The 23,291-nt window shown below is 34.5% G+C and overlaps 1 protein-coding gene across 7 annotated transcripts in view; it reads right to left on the minus strand.

Annotated features, from left to right (window-relative positions):
• The window catches only part of slc12a5a (solute carrier family 12 member 5a), a 166,418-nt gene that overhangs the window by 39,393 nt on the left and 103,734 nt on the right, over positions 1 to 23,291 (minus strand). For all 7 annotated transcript variants that reach the window (XR_009271754.1, XM_058779524.1, XM_058779522.1 and 4 more), the window contains exons 2-3: positions 16,130 to 16,224; positions 14,766 to 14,897 (exon numbers count right to left, since the gene is read on the minus strand). Coding sequence is in view for 6 of the 7 variants with exons in the window: in XM_058779524.1 (XP_058635507.1) it covers positions 14,766 to 14,897; positions 16,130 to 16,224 (227 nt within the window). In the remaining variant the exon portion in view is untranslated. The remainder of the gene's footprint in view (positions 1 to 14,765; positions 14,898 to 16,129; positions 16,225 to 23,291) is intronic.

Consider the following 23,291-nt stretch of genomic DNA (forward strand, 5'->3'; position numbering starts at 1 on the left):
TCAATTCAAATAAATTTGTATTATTTAGCATCTTCAAGCTATATAATCAAGACAAAAACTACTGTAGTTGTAAAATAAAGTTAACATGCAAAATGATTATTAACATGGTATGTTTGGGTATCTTCTGTAAAGTCTGTAATTTTACTTTTGTTATAACATGCAAATGTTGCCCATACTGTCCAAAATTTGTTCTTATTTACTTATTCTTTTAAAGATTTTATTATATTTCAGTTAATGTTTTTTTTTTTTTTTAGGTAATGATTTAAAAAAAAAAAAAAGGATTTAGTTTTATTTATCGATAATAACCATGTCCTGTACTTGTTTATCTTAAAGAAGTCCCTTTAAGATTTAGTCATTTTGTTTTGAGTTTTTGGATTTTTTTATTTAGCTTTTGTTTTTTAAAAATATGCCTTGGTTTTATTAAGTTTTAGTGTTAGTTAATTTTGTAAAATATTTGATATTTTATTTCTATATTTTAAATATTTTATTATATTTCAGTAAGTTCAGTAAATGTTTATTTATTCTAAGTAACTTTTTAAATAAATTTAGTTTTAGTTATCGATAATAACCACGACCTGTACTTCTTTACCTTGAAGATTTTTAAGTTTTTAAAGATTTTTAGTTTTGAGTTTTTGGCTTTTTTCTTTAGCTTTTAAGTATCTTAAGTACTTTTTTTTTAACGGATTCAGTTTTCGTTAACGCTAATCACCCTGTCCTGTAGCTGTTCATCTTAAAGGAGTCCCTCATTCCTCCACATGAGGTCCAGCCCCTCCAAACCCACGAGCAGCACTCGTCCTGAACGCCACAGTGAATCCAGGCGGAGGAAAGCGGATCTTCTTTGTCATTTTGACATCCTTCTCCTCATGCTAATGTGCGCCACCTCTTGCCTGATGTCAGATGAATACTAATCAGATTTACTGTCTGTGCCCTGCAGTGTCTGCCTGCGCTCGCATCTCAATAATATCTTTCTTTCGCAATCGTTTTTCCAGCTTTTGACTTGATGACAGTGAAAGAATTATTTCTGCATATTTATTCATTCCACGACAGAATTTGCATAAAACTGGACACCCAGATCCAGAGCCACACTACCAGAACCAGAACTCAAATGAGCTTAAATCAAATTCAAATGTTTTTTGTTTCTCTCGCTCACACACAAAATGTTTTTTTTGACCTTCCATGCATAGAATAAAAAAATAACATAAAAATAACACAGAAATAAAATTGAAATAAATGTGCACAAACCAGAACAGAAATAACAGATTAACATAAATCAGAAATACATTTGACTACACAACGTAAAAAAACACTTTATATATGGTTTATAATTTAATATAAAAATTATATAGATACAGGCCTACATAGTGTATAAAAGTATGCAACAGTGTGTTACTAATTATTAAATATTTATTATGTTCATATTCATGAAAACATTCATTATGCAGTGGCTTTGTAACTATGTTAATATTAGTAAATATTTATTAATACATTCATATTTATTAAAATATTCATTATACAGTATGTAACAATATGTATATATCTATAAAATATGTATTATGTTCATATTTATGAAAGCAATTATTATGTAGTATGTTACAGTACACTAATATTTAGTAAGTATTTGTATTATATTCATATTTATTAAAACATTTATTAGCATGTAACAGTATCTTAATTGTTAATATTATCATAAAATATTGCTTTACTATTAAATTTGGATTTGTTAAGGTTAGCATCACTATTACTGTTGCTTACGCAAAATATTGAAAACAGAATATAAAACAGGCAAAATAAGGCACAATATGATAGATTTGAGGTTAGTTACTTTTGAGTTGGATCTTAGCAACCTGCCACCTAGCAACCATTCAGAACACCTTAGCAACCACATAGCAGTCCTCCGCCAAATCACTTGATGATGTTCAGGAAATATACTATTTCATATGACATATATTAGAGTGCTTTCTTTTGCTATACGACAACTGAAATGAAACACAATGATGTGCAGAATGGCCAAGGCTGCTCATATATCAGTTTCATTCAGAAAATGTGTGTCAAGGTAAGATTACGCCTCACTTCTCACAATAACAATACAGCTGTGCTCCTGAAAGCATGTTCCACTCCATTCCCTGCCTCAGCATCCATGAATAACAGCAAAACACAATCAAAAGATACTAAACCTCCTCTCTCATCCACTTTCATTGCATTGCTCTAATTATGAGAGGAGTGAGTGAGACGTGTCCAATCAGCAATTAGAAATAAAAACATGCTGTCGCCACAGAAACACTGGCTGAGCTGAGCTGGAGTTTGGGGTCGAGATTTAATATCAGACAGATAATTAACGAAACAAGATACAGACACCGACTTCCAGACGCTCCTAAACATCTCGAGAAATTACTGAATATAATTATCAGCAGAGCAGCTGGTAAAACAATCACAGCAGTACTGAAAATTACATTATAGTACATACGACATAATGAATTATTTAATAATAGAAAAAATTATACAGAAAATAGACACGACAACATTAAATATTATTCATACATAATGAAATATTTAATAATATTTTCAAATTCAAGTTTATTTCTAAAGCACTGAATAAAACAACAACGTTGACCATAGTGCTGTACAAACAGTAACACAATGAACAGGAGACAACATTTAAAAGGGATCATATCCATCTAAACGAATAATATAGCAGAGACCTTAAAACAATCATAATACATTTTAAATAAGATCAGAAAAACCATATATAACACTAGCAACCTTCTAGTGTACCTATATATAATAACAATAAGTTTTCATTTAAATGTAACATTTTAGTAATTTGGTTTTTTGTTTTTGCCATTTTTGTTATTTAAAAAAATAATAATAATAAAATATCAGTTCATATATAATAATGAATTAAATATATACTATACTATACTATAATATGCCTTTTAGCAAAAGTCTATTAAACTGTAGCAGTTATTTTAGTATGATATGCTATTATAATTTTTGTTTATATTTATATTATTTGACTTTTATATTTTCTGTTTTCATTTAAAGTTTTAGTAATATTTGTTTTTTTGCTTTCCTCTTTTTAATAATAATACAATTCATATATAATAGAATATAATATTTTACTAAATGTTTTTGCATTCCTTTAATGTTTTTTGTCAACAATTGTTTTTCAAAAACAAGGCTTTTCTCCTTGCCAACTTCTTGTCCCATTAACCTGTAGGACTGAAGGAAACGTCTAATTTTGTTGAATGAAAGCCCTGCTGGGAATAGACCTCAACATGAACACTAAGCCTAACAGAAGTCAATAAAGGAAAGTTTTTTTCTCATTAAAAGTTTGAGGTTGTGTTCAGTTGAACCGCAGGAACACATTTAGCCACAGAACTCCAACAGGAACGCCATAAACCCGAAGGAAACCCGTCGTTCCCACTGTGGTCTGATCAGACCAGCCTTTAAATCGGCACATTTAAACCTCGGAGAACGATGATAATATAAATGAAGCGCTCTTCTCCTCCTGAAGATTACCAACACAATCCTGTGACAGCTTCTGGAAGTTTAGACCCACACAATACAGTCATTTATCCACCAAACAGAACAAAATATCACTCTTTTTTGTATTGTTAGTATTGGTAGTGATTAGATGCACAAAGTGGATGATAAAAATATTATAAACTTATAGTATATTGATGGAAGAACCCGAGACATGTCTCTTGAGACTCTTTTGACTTGAGCCAGTAAGAAAGATCTGGCAACCAGCCAGGATAACATAGTAACTGGACAGAAAAGCATTTAGACAACCAATCAGAATGCATTAGCAACCACATAGCAACACCCTGGCATCCAATCACAGCATCTTTACATGACTTCCACTAGTAAACAACCACCTAGTAATGACAACAAAAGTGTTATTAGTTATTTATACGCTGTTGCAGGATTATAGCTTTTATTTTTATAATTTCAGGTTTTATTTTAATGTTAGGTTAAGTTTTTGTAATTTTGTTATGTGTTTTGTCAACTTTTGAAAATATTTCTATGTAGCTTTAATTTATTTTTAGTAATTTTAGAGCTTCAATCTTAACTTATTCTGTCAAGGCAACATTTCTCATTTCTGTTTTATTTTTATTTATATCATTTATTTAAAAAAAAAGATTTTAAATGGCTTTAGTTTTATTTAACAACAACATCACTGCTAGCAAACATCCTGAATACCTTAACAACTGCATAGCAACACCCTGGCAACACCGTAGCATTATGGCAGCACGTTTTGCATAGCGTTGCATAGTTTTGCATATTCATATATGATATTTACATTATCAACACAATATTAACATGCTACTCCAAGGTACTTTAAAGAACACCATGATATTACCACAGTAGGCTACTTTATTTGTATGAGATGTTTATCTGGGATATTTCAGTATCTGGCAGGCTCAGGGTGTGTCATTTAGTCAAAAGTGTGGCATCGACACCATGTGGGCTGAAATGAGCTGGATGCTGCGGTGACGCGTCGAGCGAGTGTGAACGTCTGAATCAACAGCGTTTGGCAGCGGTCACTCTTCAGCAGCCAGAAGACTCCATCACACTCGAGCTGGAGCAGGTGCCTAATCAAACCTCGCTCGTCCCGAGTGTGTGTGTGTTTATGATTTCCCACAGGCTGCTTCCAGCCGGCGAGGTTCTCAGGTAAAGGCAGCGTAGAGCAGATGCCCAGCGGCCTCCTGGGACGGCCGTCTGAGGACCCTGACTGTGCGCCTCAGGTGTCTCACTCCCACTGCGGATATTGACAGCTGCTCCGGCTATAAAAGCGCCACGGACAGCACTACCTGCCCAGCAGCAGCGACAACATGTGAAACCGGTAGATAATGGATTTCTCTTTAGAAATGACAGAGCAGTTTTCAACAACTGATCTTTTGAAAGCCTGAAAAGTGACAGATTTTAAAGAGACAGTGCACCCAAAAAATTGCCCTGGCATAATTTACTCACTCTCATGTCATTGCAAACCAGCATGATTCGCTTTTTTTCTGTGACACCCAAAAGTAGATATTCTGAAGCAGGGCTGTAACCTAGACATTGAGGGGGACGAGTCCCCTCCAAATAATAAGTGGCCAAGTTGTCCCTCCAAAATTTGAAGATCTTTGAAAAGCTCTGTTTGTTGCTGGGATGCATTTGATTTTTAGGCTGGTCTGCCTCAGCGGGGCTGACAGCGCTCGTCAATGTCAAAATGATTGAGATGGCCAATCAAATCAAAGATTTATTGTTTACAGAAGCAGAGAGTGAATTCCAGCGCAAAGTTTAAATTTTTATGTTGAATGAGAGCGAAGTATATTGAAAGTAGCAAAACATTTAATATTTAACAACTGTTTTATGATAGAAATGTTAAACGACCAACAGTAATATCCAGATTACTCAACTTTTTTTCTCAAATATGGCCATTTTGAAATTAAAATATGGTATAATTTATGTAATTCCTAACTGAAAAGTTTTGCACTTTCAACATATTAAGCCCGGCTCACACTGTGCGATTTTGGCCACGATTTGGTCGTCTGAGACAAATTTTGAAAATCCTAAAAGATTCCTATAATCCTAGGCTAAAATCTGTAATCTTTGATCGCTGGTTTGACATGTTCACCGACAGCCGATTAATGGCTGTTGCGATCAGATTTCACCTCCGACGAAATTCTGGCAGTGTCAGAAGATTTGGCGCCCAGTCCTGCAGTGTGACTACCCCTACGATGAATGTCAAACTGTCTCCGTTTTTGAAGGCAAGCTATGAGCAGAATTAATGCTAGAGATTTCTTCTATCCGCCATAAACTCCGGCGCTCCCGTCCTCCGCTCACGGAATTCATCTGATATGTTTCTTTTCTATATAAACACTGGTTGTGCCGCTGTTTTCATGTGGGTGTGTAGAGCTGCATACACTATTCTTCTTAAATATGCGGTATTGCCGCCGTTCATATACTTTTCATGATAGCCAACATTTTGGTCCCGTGTGCAATGCAGTTCGCAGTCACTGGACGTGTATGGGTTGATAATGTAAAACTCCGGACAAGTTTTCTTGCACGCACCTGTTTTTAACTCGTCTTGACTGTCGTACAGTCTGACATTAATGACAACTGAGATCCCATAGTGTGACATGATCATCATGTTCGTGCAGTCTGACAAGTACAATCCTAAAGGACTTTTAAAAAATCGCACAGTGTGAGCCCGGCTTTAGGCATACAAATAAAATTGCATGTGCCCATATTTGAAAATATTATTTACAAATGGCTAAAAACTTGAACTATGAACTACACTTAAAATTCCTTTACTGTTCTATTTCTTTATGTTTAATGAAAAAAACATAACTCTAAATTATCCATATTTAAGACCTTGCATGTATTTACACTTACTGGATCACAATAAGGCTTAAAATGAGCATTAAAAACAGTGTACAAACACTACGGTTCAAAAGTTTGTTTTTATATTTTTAAAAGGAGTCTCTTCTGCTCACCAAGGCTGCACTTATTTGATCAAAAATACAGTAAAAACAGTAATATTGAGAAATTGTATTACAATTCAAATGAACGGTTTTCTATTGTAATATATTGTAAAATGTAATTTATTTCTGTGATCAAAGCTGAATTTTCAGCATCATTACTGTCACATTAGTGCTACAGAAATTATTCTAATATTTTCAAAAATGTACTAATTATTAATGTTGAAAACAGTTGTGCTGCTTAATATTTTTGTGGAAACTGAGATACGTTTTATTTTCAGGATTCTTTGATAAATATAAAGTAAAATAAAAACAACAACATTTATTTGAAATAGAATCTTTTGTAACATTATAAATGACTCTACTGTCACTTTCGATCAATTTAATGCATCCTTGCTGAATAATATAATGAATTTCTTTCTTGCTGTGTTCTTGCTTTCCTCTGGCAGTAACAAACATCAGTACTCAAGGGCGTGATTGAGCTTCCCTCAAATGTCTGTCATTAAAGCAGATGTTATTATTCAGAGAGCTGCTATAAACATGTTGACAGTTTCTCACTACAGTAATGAGATTCTTTAGCTATGGGGGAAAATGTGTTTAATTGCCATGAAAATAATGTTGCATTACAAATACACATAATGGATAAAATATTATTTTCTCAAAACATGATTCTGACACGAATACGTTCATTCTGCTATTTTGCACGCCATAAGGATTGACAAGCGAACTGATAATCGACGCCAGAGAGGCAGAAGAGCAGAGGAGAAAAGCAAGGATCTTGTAATAGTCTCCTCTCGCTTGGCTGCCCAAACAGGAGCTGACAGCGTTAATGTGACTTAGTTCAGACGGGGTGAATTATTAAAAACCACAGCAATGGCAGGGGAAGGAAAAGGGCAGCGAATATCACTGTCAGCCCAACACGGATTACTGTGTGTACGCCAGCATGTTCAGAAATTGCACAAATAACTGCTCTGCGCCCCCGTCCCTCAGAGCTTGACATGAATTAGCATTTTTCCCGTGACTCTCTCCGTGTGTGTGTGTGTTCATGTAGCGAGTGTTGGCTTTTGGTCCACAGAGAGCATATGGCAACTGTAACGACCACATGTCACCGCCCGGAACATCTGATAACCTCTCGTTATGAGGCAAAAACTACTTCATAGCTCATCTTACATCATCCTTCAGGAGAAAAATAACATTTTTATGCATGCAATCAGCCCACATCAATGCAATAAGACTGAAATATTTGCTTCCAACCAATTATCAACACAAGCAGTCGCAGAAACACAACATTAATGGCGAATTGTGCCATTACACCACAACTGAACTGCAAACATTACTAGATTTTTACAAGAAATGGTGTAGCGTTTCACTTAGAAATCTCTAGTAAATTTCACAAAAATTACAAAAAAGTAACACTGAATTAAACATGAAGTTTTGAAGATGAAAAACTAAAATTGTATTTTCTTATAAAATGTACTCCAATAATCTTTATTTACAACTTTGAAAAATGCAAATGTAAAGATTCTGGAAAAGTAAGAGCAAACCTCTCTTGGTTTCTCAAAATTTGATCAAATCATTCATGTCTGTACCACGAACAGCGGTTGCACTCAAGGCGTAAATATGCAATGTTATGACTTTGCTCAGACCTGTAGTATAAGTATGTGCACTAGTAGTGATTTTTAACTTGATATGTTGCCTAAAAACGCTGTTACATGATGAAGCTGAAAAAACAATGAGATAAAGTGATGCCAAAGACAGTCATCTGACGCATTTCTGCATAGTTCAGCAATTTGAAAATTGTACAAATGCCCTTGAATAGTAAATAGTAAAACTAGTAAATAGTAAACAGTAAAAATCAGCAAAGTACACATCTGGTATAAACTACTTTTCAAAAGTTTGGGATCTGTAAGATTTGTTTAAAGTGCCCCTATTATGGGTTATGAAAGGTTCATATTTTGGTTTTGGGAGTCCCCAACAACAGGTTGACATGCATGCAAGGTCAAAAAACACCTTTCATTTTCTTATAATATGCATTTATTTTTACCTTATTTGCTCAACGACTCCCAAACGATTCGCTCAACGATTAATTTTTCCAAACCTGCTAATCTGCGGTGATTGGTCGATTTCATTTAAATCAGTGTTTGTGAGCTTTTAACGCTCCAAAAGCGGCACCTAGTGGCAAAGAATGAATTTGCATTTTCATTCAGACCAATGCGAAAATCAAGTTTTCCCAGGTCTGCTTGTGCAACAAGTGGGCAGGCAACATGCTAATATTTCATGTTGACAACATAAAACGGCTTGGGATTCGTTTTAAAAATGACTCATTTCAATGATTCAGAGTCACTCTTTCTTTTGAGAGGCAATAACTTTATACATGGTGCACTTTCAGATTTAAAACTTTGCAGAATGTTTTTATTCACTTAGAGCTGTGTTACACACTGCATGAAATGTCATTTTCAAAAATCCATAATAGGGGCACTTTAATGTTTTTGGAATAAGTATCTCGTGTTCACCAAGGCTGTGTTCATTTGATTCAAAATATAGTAAAATCAGTAATATTGTGACATATTTTTACAATTTAAAAAGCTGTCTTCTATTTGAATATATTGTAAAATTTAATTTATTTCTATGATCAAAGCTGAATTTTTAGCATTACTCCAGTCTTCAGTGTCACATGATCCTTCAGAAATCTTTCTAATATGCTGATTTGCTGCACAACAAACATTTATCATTATTATCAGTGTTAAAAAACAGTTGAGCTGCTTCATGTTTTTGATGAATAGAAAATTCAAAAGAACAGCATTTATTTGAAATAAATCTTTTGTAACATTATAAATGTCTTTATGGTAACTTTTGAACAATTTAATGCATCTTTGTTCACTAAAATAAAAATTTGAGCCCAAATATTTGAACAGTATCGTATATGCCACTGTAGATGTGACTTCTGTGCCATTTTTGCAATCTAAAGACATCTTTAGAATGAGAGTCAGAGTTCTAGTCATCTGAATCCTGGCGGTGTGATTGGTAATGAATGGACCCCCGGTGTAGAGCGTGCGTGTGGTTACGTGAGGACATTTGCTGTTGGAAATGAGCAGATTGACCCTCTCAAAATGGAGGCTGATTGGAGAGCAGATGCTTTGCAAGACGGGCTAATTAAGTTGAAGTTGCAGTGTGAAACGAGAGGAAGATTATCGCTCTCTTCGATCGTGTTGAGAGCACAAATCCAATTCCATCTCGGTTCTCTATTTTACTCTTATTTCTCTCCCACTCGCTCTCCCCGTACAGCTGAGCGATGATGTATAGTACGACAGGGTTTCATCTTCACTAGGGTTTTGGTCATTTTGGCTGCTTGAATAGGGAAGACCAGAGGGGAATTATAATAGGAGATAGTTAAACACAAGTTAAATGTCATGCACATGCTCAATAGAGACGCTCTTTGAAAATGAATAACTGAATCAGAGTTGTACACTAAAACTATAAAAAATATTTTCTGGTTACTAAAATAAAGCTGAAATAATACAAAATATAAGATGAAAAAAACTTAAAATATATACTGTGCAAATATATATTGCGAAAGTATTCACACCCCTTCATTTTTTTCGTTTTCTTATGTTGCTGCCTTATGTCAAATTGCTTTAAATTGCTTTTTTTCCACATCATTCTACACCCCATTTACCATAATGGCAAAGCAAAAAACAGTTTTTTAACATCTTTGCAAATTTATTAAAAATAAAAAAACTTAAATTATTCCATTGCATAAGTATTCAAAACCTTATCTGGGACAGTTGAAATTTAGCCTAGGAGCATTCATATTGCATGTAGATGTTACTTCACTTCAAGTGAAGTTAACCTGTGGCCAATTCAATTGAATGGATATGATTTAGAATGGCACACATATCTTAATAAAAGGTCTAACAGCTGAAAATGCATATCAGAGCAAAAAGCAAGCCCTGAGGTCAAAAGAACTGCCTGTAGAGCTCAGAAACAGGTTTGCGTCAAGCCACACATCTGGGGAAAAAATTCTGCTTCATTGAAGGTTCACAGAATCATGTAGCCTTCATTATCCATAATGGAAGACGTTTGAAACAACTAGAACTCTTCCTAGAGCTGACCTCCTGACCAAACTGAGCAACTGATGGAGAAGGGCCTTGTCTAGACTGGTGACCAAGAAGCTGATGGTCACTCTAGTTGAGCTCCATGATCATACTGTATGGGAGAAACCAACAGAAGGACAAACATCACTGCAACACTCCACCGATCTGGGCTTTATGTCGGTGTGGCCAGACTCAATTTTCTCCTCAGTGAAGACACACAAAAACCTACTTGGAATTTGCAAAAAAGCACCTAAAGGACCCTTAGACTGTGAGAAACAATATTCTCTGGTTTGATGAACCTCAATTCCAAGCATAATGTTTGAAGGAAACCAGCTCTGCTCATCACCTGCAGAGTACCATCCAAAAAATCAAGTGTGCTAGTAGCAGCACTCATGCTGTGGGGCTGTTTTTCAGTGGCAGGGACTGAGGGACTCGTCAGAGTAGAAGAAAAGCTCAATGCACCAAAATATTGAGTCCAGAGCATTCAGAAACTCAGACTGGGCAGGTTTACCTTCCAACAGGACAATGAACCTAAACATAGCAAGAGTGGCTTACAGACAACTCTGTGAATGTCCTTGAGTGGCCCAGCCACAGCCTGGGATTGAACCCAATCAAATATTTCTGTAGAAACCTGAAAATGTGCGTCTGCTCCCATCCAACCTGACAGAGCTTGAGAGGTGAAGGTGAAGAATGAGAGATAATTGCCAAATGCTGATGTGCAAAGCTTGTCGCATCATACCCAAAAAGACTTGAGGCTGTTAAGGTGCTTCAGCTAAGTAATGAGTTAAGGGTTTGAATACTTATGCAATGTACTTATTTCAGTTTTTTATTTTTAATAAATTTACAAAGTTGTGACGGTTCTGTTTTTGCTTTGTCATTATGGTGTATGGAGTGTCGATTGATGTGGAGAAAAAAAAGTACTTTAAAGCAGTTTAACATAAGGCTGCAACATAACAAAATGTTAAATGAAAGAAGGGGTATGAATACTTTCACAAGGCACTGTGTATATATATATATATCACACTACACTATTTAATTAAAAGATAGTAAAAACTTATGTATAACAATCACACAAATAATCTGAAAATGAATAAAAAATAAAACAAAACAATTTGAATTTGAAGAAAAAAACATCTGTAAAATAAACATATTTATTTAGATGGCAACTTATTTTTGTCTCTAATCGTATTATAGTATTTTTCGCAAACATCTTTAAATGATTATTTGTGAAATATTGACTGTAAATGAGAAAGCATTATAGTGTTTTGGCTTCTTTTACTAATAATAGAAAAGCAAATGCTATAATACTTTTTTGTATACTGTTTACTTTTTTGTAACAGTTCTAGATAATAATTTATTATTATATAGAGACAGCCAGAGCCATAGAGAGAGAGAGTTGCGACAACTCCGTTGACTCCAATGGACCGTTTTTTTTACAGCAATGGCGGATCATGGAGCCGCTCAATAGTTCCCGGAAGTTAGCTCTCATACTATCAGCGCCATAGAGATGCAGCAGAAGAGACCGCTTTTAATGAACTTTTAAAAGGTAAGATATTTATAGAACAAAATTGTATATTATCCGCACAGCTAATCAAATTATCTTGTGCATTAAAACAGATTATTATTAGATTATTCCTCACTTAATTAGTAGATTTACGGGATGTTATTCATTCTCTTCAGACAGTTTCATTCGTCGTTGTGTAATTAAGGCTTTTAAACGTGATTTCTGCTGCTGGGAAGTTATTTAATAGATTTAGATTTATTGCAAAGGATGCTGATGGACCTGAGTGAGAATAAAAAAAAGTTTAAAATAGGCGAGCAGTTTTCATTTCAGAATCATGCTAGGCTAATTTTCCAAAAATGTATTATATAGGCCTACCACTACTATTTTATAGAAGTAATCACAATAAACCTGTACTGTATTTTATACTTAAATGTCTTAGTTACTGTAGAAGCACTGTGTTGAAGGAGCAGATGCCACAGGACTGAAATGTGATGAAGCATCATTAACCATTTCTCCTGTGTTTTTCTCCTTCTCTATCTGGATCAGAACAAGAACCACCTGAAGACTCCCTGTAATGAGAAATCACCCTCACAATGAGTCTCTTCACTGGGTTTGGCAAGTCTTTCCCTGTTCTTTGTGAAAAAGTGCCAGTTCCCATATGATTACATCACATTTTGTTGGTGTAATCTATAGATTGCACCTGCTGACTATATCCAGCATCTTATGAAGACTTCAGATGACCAGCACCTGTGAAGAGATGACGCCAGCCCTTGAGAGGACTTCAGATGAAGCTGACTCTGACTCTGAATAAACATACAAAACTGATCAATTTCCCTTGCATTGTAATCAACATGATCAAATCACGTAACCATTGCTTTAATTTATTCATTGTTTCTGAACTCATGACATTACTTAACTGCATGATTTATATAGCCTAATTTTAGAACATTTCTGTCATATGATTATTACTTTGACACAGTTACACCTGTTAACAGAACTCTTATTTGTAATGTAGAAACATTCATTTTCTGTAAAGCTGCTTTGAAACCATGTTTGTAATAAAAAGTGCTATACAAATAAATGTGAATTGAACAAAACTTGATGCATCATTTTTTTCTCCTCTCCGTGTCAGTAGGGGAACCATACATTCATACTCCTTTCTGTGAGTGACATGCAGCACAGCAAACTATAGTGGAGACCGTTCAAGGACAACATGCTTTATAGCATGTAAATAAGTGCATAACAAAAGTTAACATACATCAAATATATGATTAAATGGGTAAAAATGTTTTAAGTTATTTTAAATTTGAATATACTACAAATATATATTAATAACTGAGGGGTGCACAAGAATCAAAAACATTAAAAGAGATTAATTCCCACTTAATCTTAAAATATCTTCACTTATTTGGAATGAATTTTCAAAGACAACAAACTTAACATTCACCATGAGATTAATAAAACGACAATGAACATTAAGATGTGATTGCACTTGACTAACAAGTTGTTAGAAAACACACACACACATAATTATATTTATACAGAGAGGCTGAAGTTACTTGGTAAAAGACCACGATGTCGTTTATATAGCTAACATGGGCTTTTACTATGGTAACGTCAGCCTAAAATATGTTAACATGGCAGGTAAGGACAGCTGACCACATTAATCCTCAAATATTAGCGAATTTAATTTTTTAAAAACAACACTGATACAGCTACATATACTACGTATACATTATTTTATAAATAATGTAAATAAAGTATTTTATTGTCTACCAATTACCAAAAATCGCAGTTCTGTCTCACTATAGTCACTAACTCAATGCATTCCAATTGCCCGCAATGAACTTCCTGGAACTATTGAGGTCTACGTGAACCACGTGATGATCGAGCGTTTTGAACTTCCGTTGTCGCAACTCTGTCTCTCTATGGCTCTGGAGACAGCAAACTAATGAAGAGATTCATGCACTCCGGCACTCTCAAAATTGTCAAAATAAAAGTCCTCACATCATCACAATTTCCACAAATGGCGTAACTAAAAAAAAAGTCAGATATATCGGTTGACTACTAATTATAATAGCATATAAAAATAAAAAATAATATTGCACTGCTTCAGAGTAATTTGCTGCAACAATGATGTATTTAATTTAATACTTACATCTGTTTATATTATTTTGGTGCAAATTAAAGAATATTTATGAAATAAAATTGTATAAATCATTAAAAGAACTCATTTTATCAATGTGTTGCATACCATGACACCACAACATGACTTCACTTACATCTGCACAAATAAGACCAGTAGTTGCTTATATGCAGAAGTTTTTTGCATATTTTTAAATAGTACTTTAATATAAAACACAGAGTTGGAAGCAAATTTGCACACAACAGACTGAGAAACAGACCGGGAAAGGCCAGCGCCATGAGGGAGGTTATGAGGCTGATCGAGGCCACTCTCTAATGAGCATGCTCTCTCTGGGATGGCGAGGGACCAACGGAGATCAGGTAACAGGTCAAAAGTGCAAGACAGAGCTGAGAGCTGTCATTTACACACGGGTTTGAGTCACATTCGAGATCTCGCTATGTTTGTACACTCTGTCTTGCAGCAGCCAATTAATTAACACCTGAAGCAATCGAGAGCTAGACGAAAATGTGTGATATCCGCTACTTTGAGAGCGTGCCGTAAGCGTGTGTGTCTACCTGGACAGGTTTCTTGCGCGAGCCTTCGTTGTTTTCCGCCTCCTCGTGTTCTTTGCTGCCCTGGGGCAGATTTGAGTAGTTGGCGAGACTGCTGAGAAGAGACGATACCATGGGAATTGTGTCCATCTCCTCCTGTAGAGTAAACACACACACACATACAGAACAAATATTGTAAGCGTTAAATAATTCAAGTAGCTTCTGAGGAACATCTAAAATGTCATGTTTACATGGACAGATTACAAATGACTAGCCCAGAGGAAAATTTTTGCTCAGTGTTTGCACTTTAATAGCTGTTGAGACCCTCAGTTGTGCTTCGTTCTCATGGTTCGATTAAGAAGCATCATCTAAAAATTTAGAAAATATTAGCCACTAGTTGTCACAGTAAGTTGTCACAGAGCTTTAAAATGGCTGCATACGTTAGCTCAGATCATTTGATCAAGTGAGAATCTCATGAGGAAAATGCTATAATGATTGCAGCAATTCACATTTTAGTAGAATGTGTTTAATGCACATTGTATTAAATGCAGTAGTTCATACATGCATACTAAAAACATGCATACTGTGTATTTTTGCATACTGCAGAGAAAGAGCAATTAGTATGCTAGCATTCACTGGCCATTGAAAGTTGAACTTGAATTTACATCAATGCATTTAATGTATACAGATAAAATAGAAGAATTGCTTGAGATCGCATAGAGATATTTTAATTTAGAGATCATTTTATTTTGTTGTGGTGTTAATTGCAATTGTTTAGATCTTTTCCAAAACTTTAGAAGATACACATTCTAGGAGAAACAATAGAGACATAAATGTAAAACAAAATATCATTTTAGACTTTTCTTGCATCCACCTACAGATGAACATAAACATTTTTTGCACTGAAATGCATGTTTTGTTTTTTTATTATTATTGAAAAATAATCTACAAATTTAAAAAAATGTTATTTAAATCTCTGTTTAATTATTTAAAATGTAAAAACTTGAATACATTTACTGTTGGCCCGCAGTCTTCAGGCAAGTTTGATTTTGTCCCTTTGTATTAAAAAGTTTGGGCATTTCTGACTTAATTATATTAATTAATATGAGGCCATCTAAAGGCAGTTTTAAGTATTTTTAGATGCAGTACAGCATGTGCTTTACGCTTCTTTTGGACTTACATGCTGTTATCATCCACCTGCAGAGTTCAATGTCCTGGGGACTTCCTGCCCTTCAAACACTAATTATCCTTATTAATTACTGTCAGACTCTTTTATTCCGTTAATCACTATCGTTTGCGCGCGTGTACCTCACTGTCTAGCTCTAATGAGAGCTGAAATGTGCCGCAGTTGCAGGTTTATCATTTAACGTGCATGCGTTTGTGTGTACCTCAAACAGAGCCATGTTCTTGCCGTCATATTGCTGGTTCTTCTCTGGGTCGGTGCTGTTGATGAATGGACTGCTTTCCTTGGGGTTACCATCTCCTGTTAGCAAAAAACACAAATAAATCGTCAGCGTGACAGCAGATGCCACACAACTCCAGGGGGCTTTATGAGGGAAAAATCTGCTGTGATGATTCCAGCACTTCATGTTTTAGTTGCACATTTCAGGTCATGCATGCATACTAAAAAGAGATGCATAATGTGCCCTGTTACATATTGCAGAAATTGAATTCACATGTATGCATTTGGCAGATGCTTTTATCCAAAGCGACTTGCACTGCATTACAGCTCATGCATTCCCTAGGAATCAAACCCATATTGCCAGCGCCGTGCTCTAATGTTTGAGCTGCAAGAAATGCCATTAGTTTACATGGTTCTTTTCCTAAAACAGTAATTATTACTGGTAAGGATACTAGTAAAGTGGGCAGTGATGCATACAGGTCTCACATGTGGAGTGTTTGAGATGACCTGTATCTGTACAGGTAAGATGGCTTACACTGCCGGTGTGTTCATTCACCTGGGATCTTGGATCAGAGGGCAGATATTTTTAGTGCCTGGATGACAGAGTTCGAGTGGTGATTGGGTCTCTGGACTCCCTCACACCACAGGAGAGGAATTTTAAAGAGGTGCACTATACACACGCTGCTTTAAAAAGGATCGCAAAGAAAAGTCTCAAGTCTTAAACCTGTACGGCCTAATGTACAATGTTCATTTGAAAGAATTTTCTGTATTGAAAATGACCTGCCCAACTCAGTTCAAGCAGCTGAGTCCTTAGCCATATTCACAAATCGGCTAAAAACCCATCTCTTCCATCTTTATTTGACCCTCTAACTCTAGCTCTCTAATTCTAATTCTATTCTTTAAAAAAAAAAAAAAAAAACTAACACTAGCTTTTCTCATCTTTTTGTTTCTATCTATTTGTTTTCTTTTTATTTATTATACAATTAAAAAAGCAAAAAAGGCCTCTAACACTAGTTTGCTCTATTCTACCTGTTTTCGTTTTATTTATTATATAATTAAAAAAACAAAAACCTTGCTACGTGTACTGTGTTAAGCTAACTGAGACTTGTTATTGCACTTTTGTTGATTTTGATTGCTTCCATTGTCCTCGTTTGTAAGTCGCTTTGGATAAAAGCGTCTGCTAAACGACTAAATTTAAATGTAATGTAAATGTATTGATTATTTCCATATGCTTTACCTGAAAAGTTACCTGACCGTGTATTTTGAATTACACTGTGCATTGTCGAGTTAAAGGAGTGTAATGGAACTTAATTTGGAAAAGGTACTGGTCATTTTCTGCTTGGACATTATACCGTGAAACTAATTTTTACAATTTTTTTTTACAGTTTTTTTGACATGCTGAATATGAAAATCACATAATTTTTTGTGTATTATTAATAGTCCTCATGAAAAAAAAAATGTTGACAAGCTAATGTTATTACTCGTGCATAAAATGTATATGTTGACAACAACAGTTTAAGATAAATAGCTACCGAAATGAGTCATCCAAAACTTCAGAAACGTACGTTGGATGATTATTGTCCTTTATGACTGGAATGTTCCAGAAAGCACTAGAATATTACAGAGTATTCCAGAATGTTCTAGAAACTTCTAAAATGTTCCCATCCTTGCAAAAGCAAAAATATCTTTAAAAAAATAAAACATGCAAAATTTGTACAAAAACTTGTCTGTTCTACACCAATGTTTCATAATTAATGACAGAAGTTCTAAAATTTACCTGATCTAAATATTTACCAAAATATTGATACTATGTGAAAATTTATAGTGCAGTAATAATTAGTGCCACAGAATTACTGAAGAGCCATAAACAAATTTAAGTGAAACAAATTTACATTATTTTATGCATTTTTAAAGGTTTAAAAGCACAAGTATTTCCATTTACCATCTGTAAACGCTGGAATTACCTCATGCCCTCTTGTATACAAGTCTGAATATGGCTATTCATTTTAAATGCAAAACCACTTTTAATAAAAATGCTTTTGTTCTTTTTCTTTGTCTATTTAACCCTATTCAAGTTGAACCATAATATAGAACATATTTTGTTTTACAATGAAAGCATATAGTGCAAAAAACACCATAAACTGTCTAATTGCATGTTTTAATATTCAACCTTGGCTTGTTGCGTTTGACACATTAACACCAATGGTGTTTTATGTATTTTTATTTTTTGTTACTATCTTTGTGTCATGTTGTTGTAATTATTTGTGATGGTAAACCCCTAGGTACATATTGTAGGGGGAAAAATATACATTCCCTCAGGCCCGCGGCCTTACAGACTGTCATTGTAATGCAAGCACAAGTCCGCGGTACGGTGCGATTTAGCTCAATGCAGCGTGACAGACTGACAGCCATACTGAAATGCTCCAGAGGCCGAAGCATCAATCAAGCGATGACAGCAGGCAGCCGCTACATCGCAGTCAGAGCGAGGAGATCAGCTGTCAGCTTGCACACTGGGAACGACCGCCGGAGAAATCAGACTGGGACTGGAGGACTAACCTGTAATCAGGACTTTGGTTTTTCTGTGTAGGAGTGTAGAGGTTAGAGGAACTGCATTTCATGAAATATCACTGCTGACTTAATGTCAGATAAAAGGCTTAAATGAAAAATCAGATGTTTCAGTTTCACATTTTATGATGAGAAAGAGCTGAACAGAACAAATTAATATTGTTGTGTGCTTTAATGATATCACCCAGACATGAACACATACAACAGTAGAATAATAGATAGAACGATAGAGTGATAGAGCGATAGATACAGATAGATAGAACGATAGAATGATAGAACGATAGATAGATAGAACGATAGATAGAATGATAGAAGGATAGATAGAACAATAGAACAATAGATAGATAGAACGATAGATAGAATGATAGAAGGATAGATAGAACAATAGAACAATAGAACAATAGATAGATAGATAGATAGATAGATAGATGATAGATAGATAGATAGATAGATAGATAGATAGATAGATAGATAGATAGATAGATAGATAGATAGATAGATAGATAGATAGAACGATGGATGGATGGATGATTGGGTGGACTGGTAGATTGACAGACGGATGGATAGATGGATGGCTGGATAGAAAGATTAATGGAAAGAGAATGAGAGAACGATAGATAGAATGATAGAACGATAGATAGATAGAACAATAGATAGACAGAACGATAGAATGATTGAAAGATAGATAGATAGATAGATAGATAGATAGATAGATAGATAGATAGATAGATAGATAGATAGATAGATAGATAGATAGATAGATAGAATGATGGATAAATGGATAGATGGATGGCTGGATAGACAGATTAATGGAGAGAGAATGATAGATAGATAGAATGATAGAACGATAGAATGAGAACGATAGAATGATACATAGACAGATAGAATGATAGAACGATAGATAGAACGATAGAATGACAGAACGATAGAAGGATAAATAGATAGATAGATAGATAGATAGATAGACAGATAGAATGGTAGATAGAATAATAGATAGAATGATAGAGTGATAGAATGATAGAATGATAGATAGAACGATAGAATGACAGAGCGATAGATACAGATAGATAGAGCGATAGAGCGATAGAATGATAGAACGACAGATAGATAGAACGATAGCTAGACAGAATGATAGAAGGATAGAACAATGGATAGAACGATAGATAGAACGATAGATAGAATGATAGAATGATAGATAGATAGATAGATAGAGCGATAGATAGATAGATAGAACGATAGATAGATAGATAGATAGATAGATAGATAGATAGATAGATAGATAGATAGATAGATAGATAGATAGATAGATAGATAGAATGATGGATGGACGATTGGGTGGATGGATGGATGGATATATGGATAGACTGATAGAATGACAGATGGATGGATAAATGGATAGCTGGATGGCTGGATAGACAGATTAATGGAGAGAGAATGATAGAACGATAGAACGATAGAATGAGAACGATAGAATGACAGAACGATAGAAGGATAGATAGATAGAACGATAGAAAGACAGAACGACAGAAGGACAGAACAATAGATAGATAGAACGATAGATAGATTGAAATGATAGAACGATAGATAGATAGATAGATAGATATAGATAGATAGATAGAAGGATAGATAGATAGATAGAAGATAGATAGATAGATAGATAGATAGATAGATAGATAGATAGATAGATAGATAGATAGATAGATAGATAGATAGATAGATAGATAGAACGATAGAAAGACAGAACGACAGAAGGATAGAACAATAGATAGATCGAATGATAGAAGGATAGAACGATAGATAGATAGATAGAATGATAGAAGGATAGAACGATAGAACGATAGATAGATAGAACGATAGCTAGACAGAATGATAGAAGGATAGAACAATGGATAGAACGATAGAAGGATAAATAGATAGATAGAACAGATAGATAGAACAGATAGATAGATAGAATGATAGAACGATAGAGCGATAGATAGATAGATAGATAGAATAGATAGATAGATAGATAGATAGATAGATGATAGATAGATAGATAGAAGGATAGAACGATAGATAGATAGATAGATAGATAGATGAATGATAGATAGATAGATAGATAGATAGATAGATAGATAGATAGATAGATAGATAGATGAATGAATAGATAGATAGAGATAGATAGATAGCGATAGATAGAATAGATAGATAGAAGATAGATAGATAGATAGATAGAAGATAGATAGATAGATAGATAGATAGATAGATAGACGATAGAAAGACAGAACGACAGAAGGATAGAACAATAGATAGATCGAATGATAGAAGGATAGAGCGATAGATAGAGCGATAGATAGATTGAATGATAGAAGGATAGAGCGATAGATAGGATAGAATGATAGATAGAACGATAGATAGACAGAGCGATAGAAGGATAGAAGGATAGAACGATAGATAGATAGAATGATAGAAGGATAGAGCGATAGATAGATAGATAGATAGATAGATAGATAGATAGATAGATAGATAGATAGATAGATAGATAGATAGATAGAATGATAGAAGGATAGATAGATAGATAGATAGATAGATAGACAGATAGATAGATAGATAGATAGATATAGATAGATAGATAGATAGATAGATAGATAGATAGATAGATAGATAGATAGATAGATAGATAGATAGAACGATAGAATGATAGAAGGATAGAACGATAGATAGATAGAATGATAGAAGGATAGAACGATAGATAGATAGAATGATAGAAGGATAGAGCGATAGATAGATAGATAGATAGATAGATAGAATGATAGAAGGATAGAACGATAGATAGATAGAATGCTAGAAGGATAGATAGATAGATAGACAGACAGAACGATTGACAGATAGAATGGTAGATAGATCACAGCTGTTGATCAGATCTGTACTGTACTGTATACTCAGTCGCTCATCTAGTGAGTAATTACACAAGAGTGTCGTCATTAGTGGAGGTGATGTCATTGACGTCAGCAGGATGAAGCATGGATAAGTTTCCCCTGAAGAGAAACGCATTTGTTACGGAGCGTTATCCGAATCCACCGCTAACGCATCCGTCCGCTTCAATCACAAAGTAGCGAGGGAACGTCGTTTGACTGACTGTGATCAATGGGAGCTTCCGCTTCCTAACGTGTGTTACATGAACTTGTGTGTAACAGAAAGGGACTCGCTGTCAGCTTTAATATTTCTTTCTTACACACTGCTCAGCGACACCGCTGGGCCATCTGGAAACAGATGATTAAGTCCAGAATATAATGCTTTGTTTGGTCATGCTTGCTGGCTTTTTTCTTTCAAAAAAGAACTGACACATGGGTGTGTGTTTCTGTGGCAAAGTAATATCAGAGTTCAGTGCCCAGCCCTGTCTGACAGAATGAAGACCCTCTGCTATGATGGAGCCGTCGAACACAGTCAAATCTGCTCTTTCATTGGCTCAAATATTGTGACACATTGTCAGGGATTCATCAGTGTTGGTTACACGGGACAATGTTTCACAGGGGCCTATAAATAGCAACGACTGGCAAAAACTCAAAGCAGTCTGAGTCTCAGACGTCGCACAGACCGCGCACACAAAAATAGCACGAGCTTTCTCAAAAACCTCAGTCTGATTGCTTGGCTTCATGCAACTTCATAGTGCACAGTATTTTTATTTATTTTTTTGCCAGGTCTGAGACACTAGACAATATTTACGCATTTGGCAGACGATGCATTCAACCTCGTGAGTATCTTAGTATTGACAGCATCTACAGAGAGAGAGAACGAAAAATGATGGGGAAAGAACTTGCTGTTCCAAAGCATTTTTCAGAATACCTTCTTTTGTGTTCTGCACAAGAGACTCGTACAGGTTTGGAATGACATGAGGGTGAATAAATTATTGACAATTTTTGGGTGAACTATATCTTTAAATGCAGATTTACCTGCCCCTAAATTTTAAAAAAGAGCATATGCATTAGGTGTTTAATTAAAAATGATCATTCAAATTAATGTTCAATCAATAAATTACTTGATAACGTTAATATCGCAAAAAGCATGTGGAGAAATCCATGAAATAAATGCATGTGGAGAAAAATGTAATGCAGCCTAAAATATAAAAATTTGATTTTTAAATATAATATATTGTATGACTATGTCTCATATTAATATTATTATACTTTTAAATATATAAATTATATTAATTTATTTTACATTATATTAATAATACAAAAATTATAATTTTTTTCAATTATTGAAATTAATATTTATATTATTATATTATTCAATTATTCCATTTTAATTTAATATAAATTTAAGATTGTGGTGCAAACTGTGATTCATGCAATTTAGTAATTGATCATTTTAATACTGCAAAATGCATGTGAAGAAATCCAAATGCCTTGTGCATGTAGACTAAAACATAAAAATATAATGCATAAATTATATTAAATTAATTAAATTATATTTATTAATATATATATATATTAATAAATCTAATATTAATTATATACACACACATATATACAGTGCTGCTGGAAAGTTTGTGAACCCTTTAGAATTTTCTATATTTCTGCATAAATATGACCCAAAACATC

The sequence above is a fragment of the Onychostoma macrolepis genome, chromosome 06 (assembly GCF_012432095.1).
Source record: "Onychostoma macrolepis isolate SWU-2019 chromosome 06, ASM1243209v1, whole genome shotgun sequence".
NCBI lineage: Eukaryota > Metazoa > Chordata > Actinopteri > Cypriniformes > Cyprinidae > Onychostoma > Onychostoma macrolepis.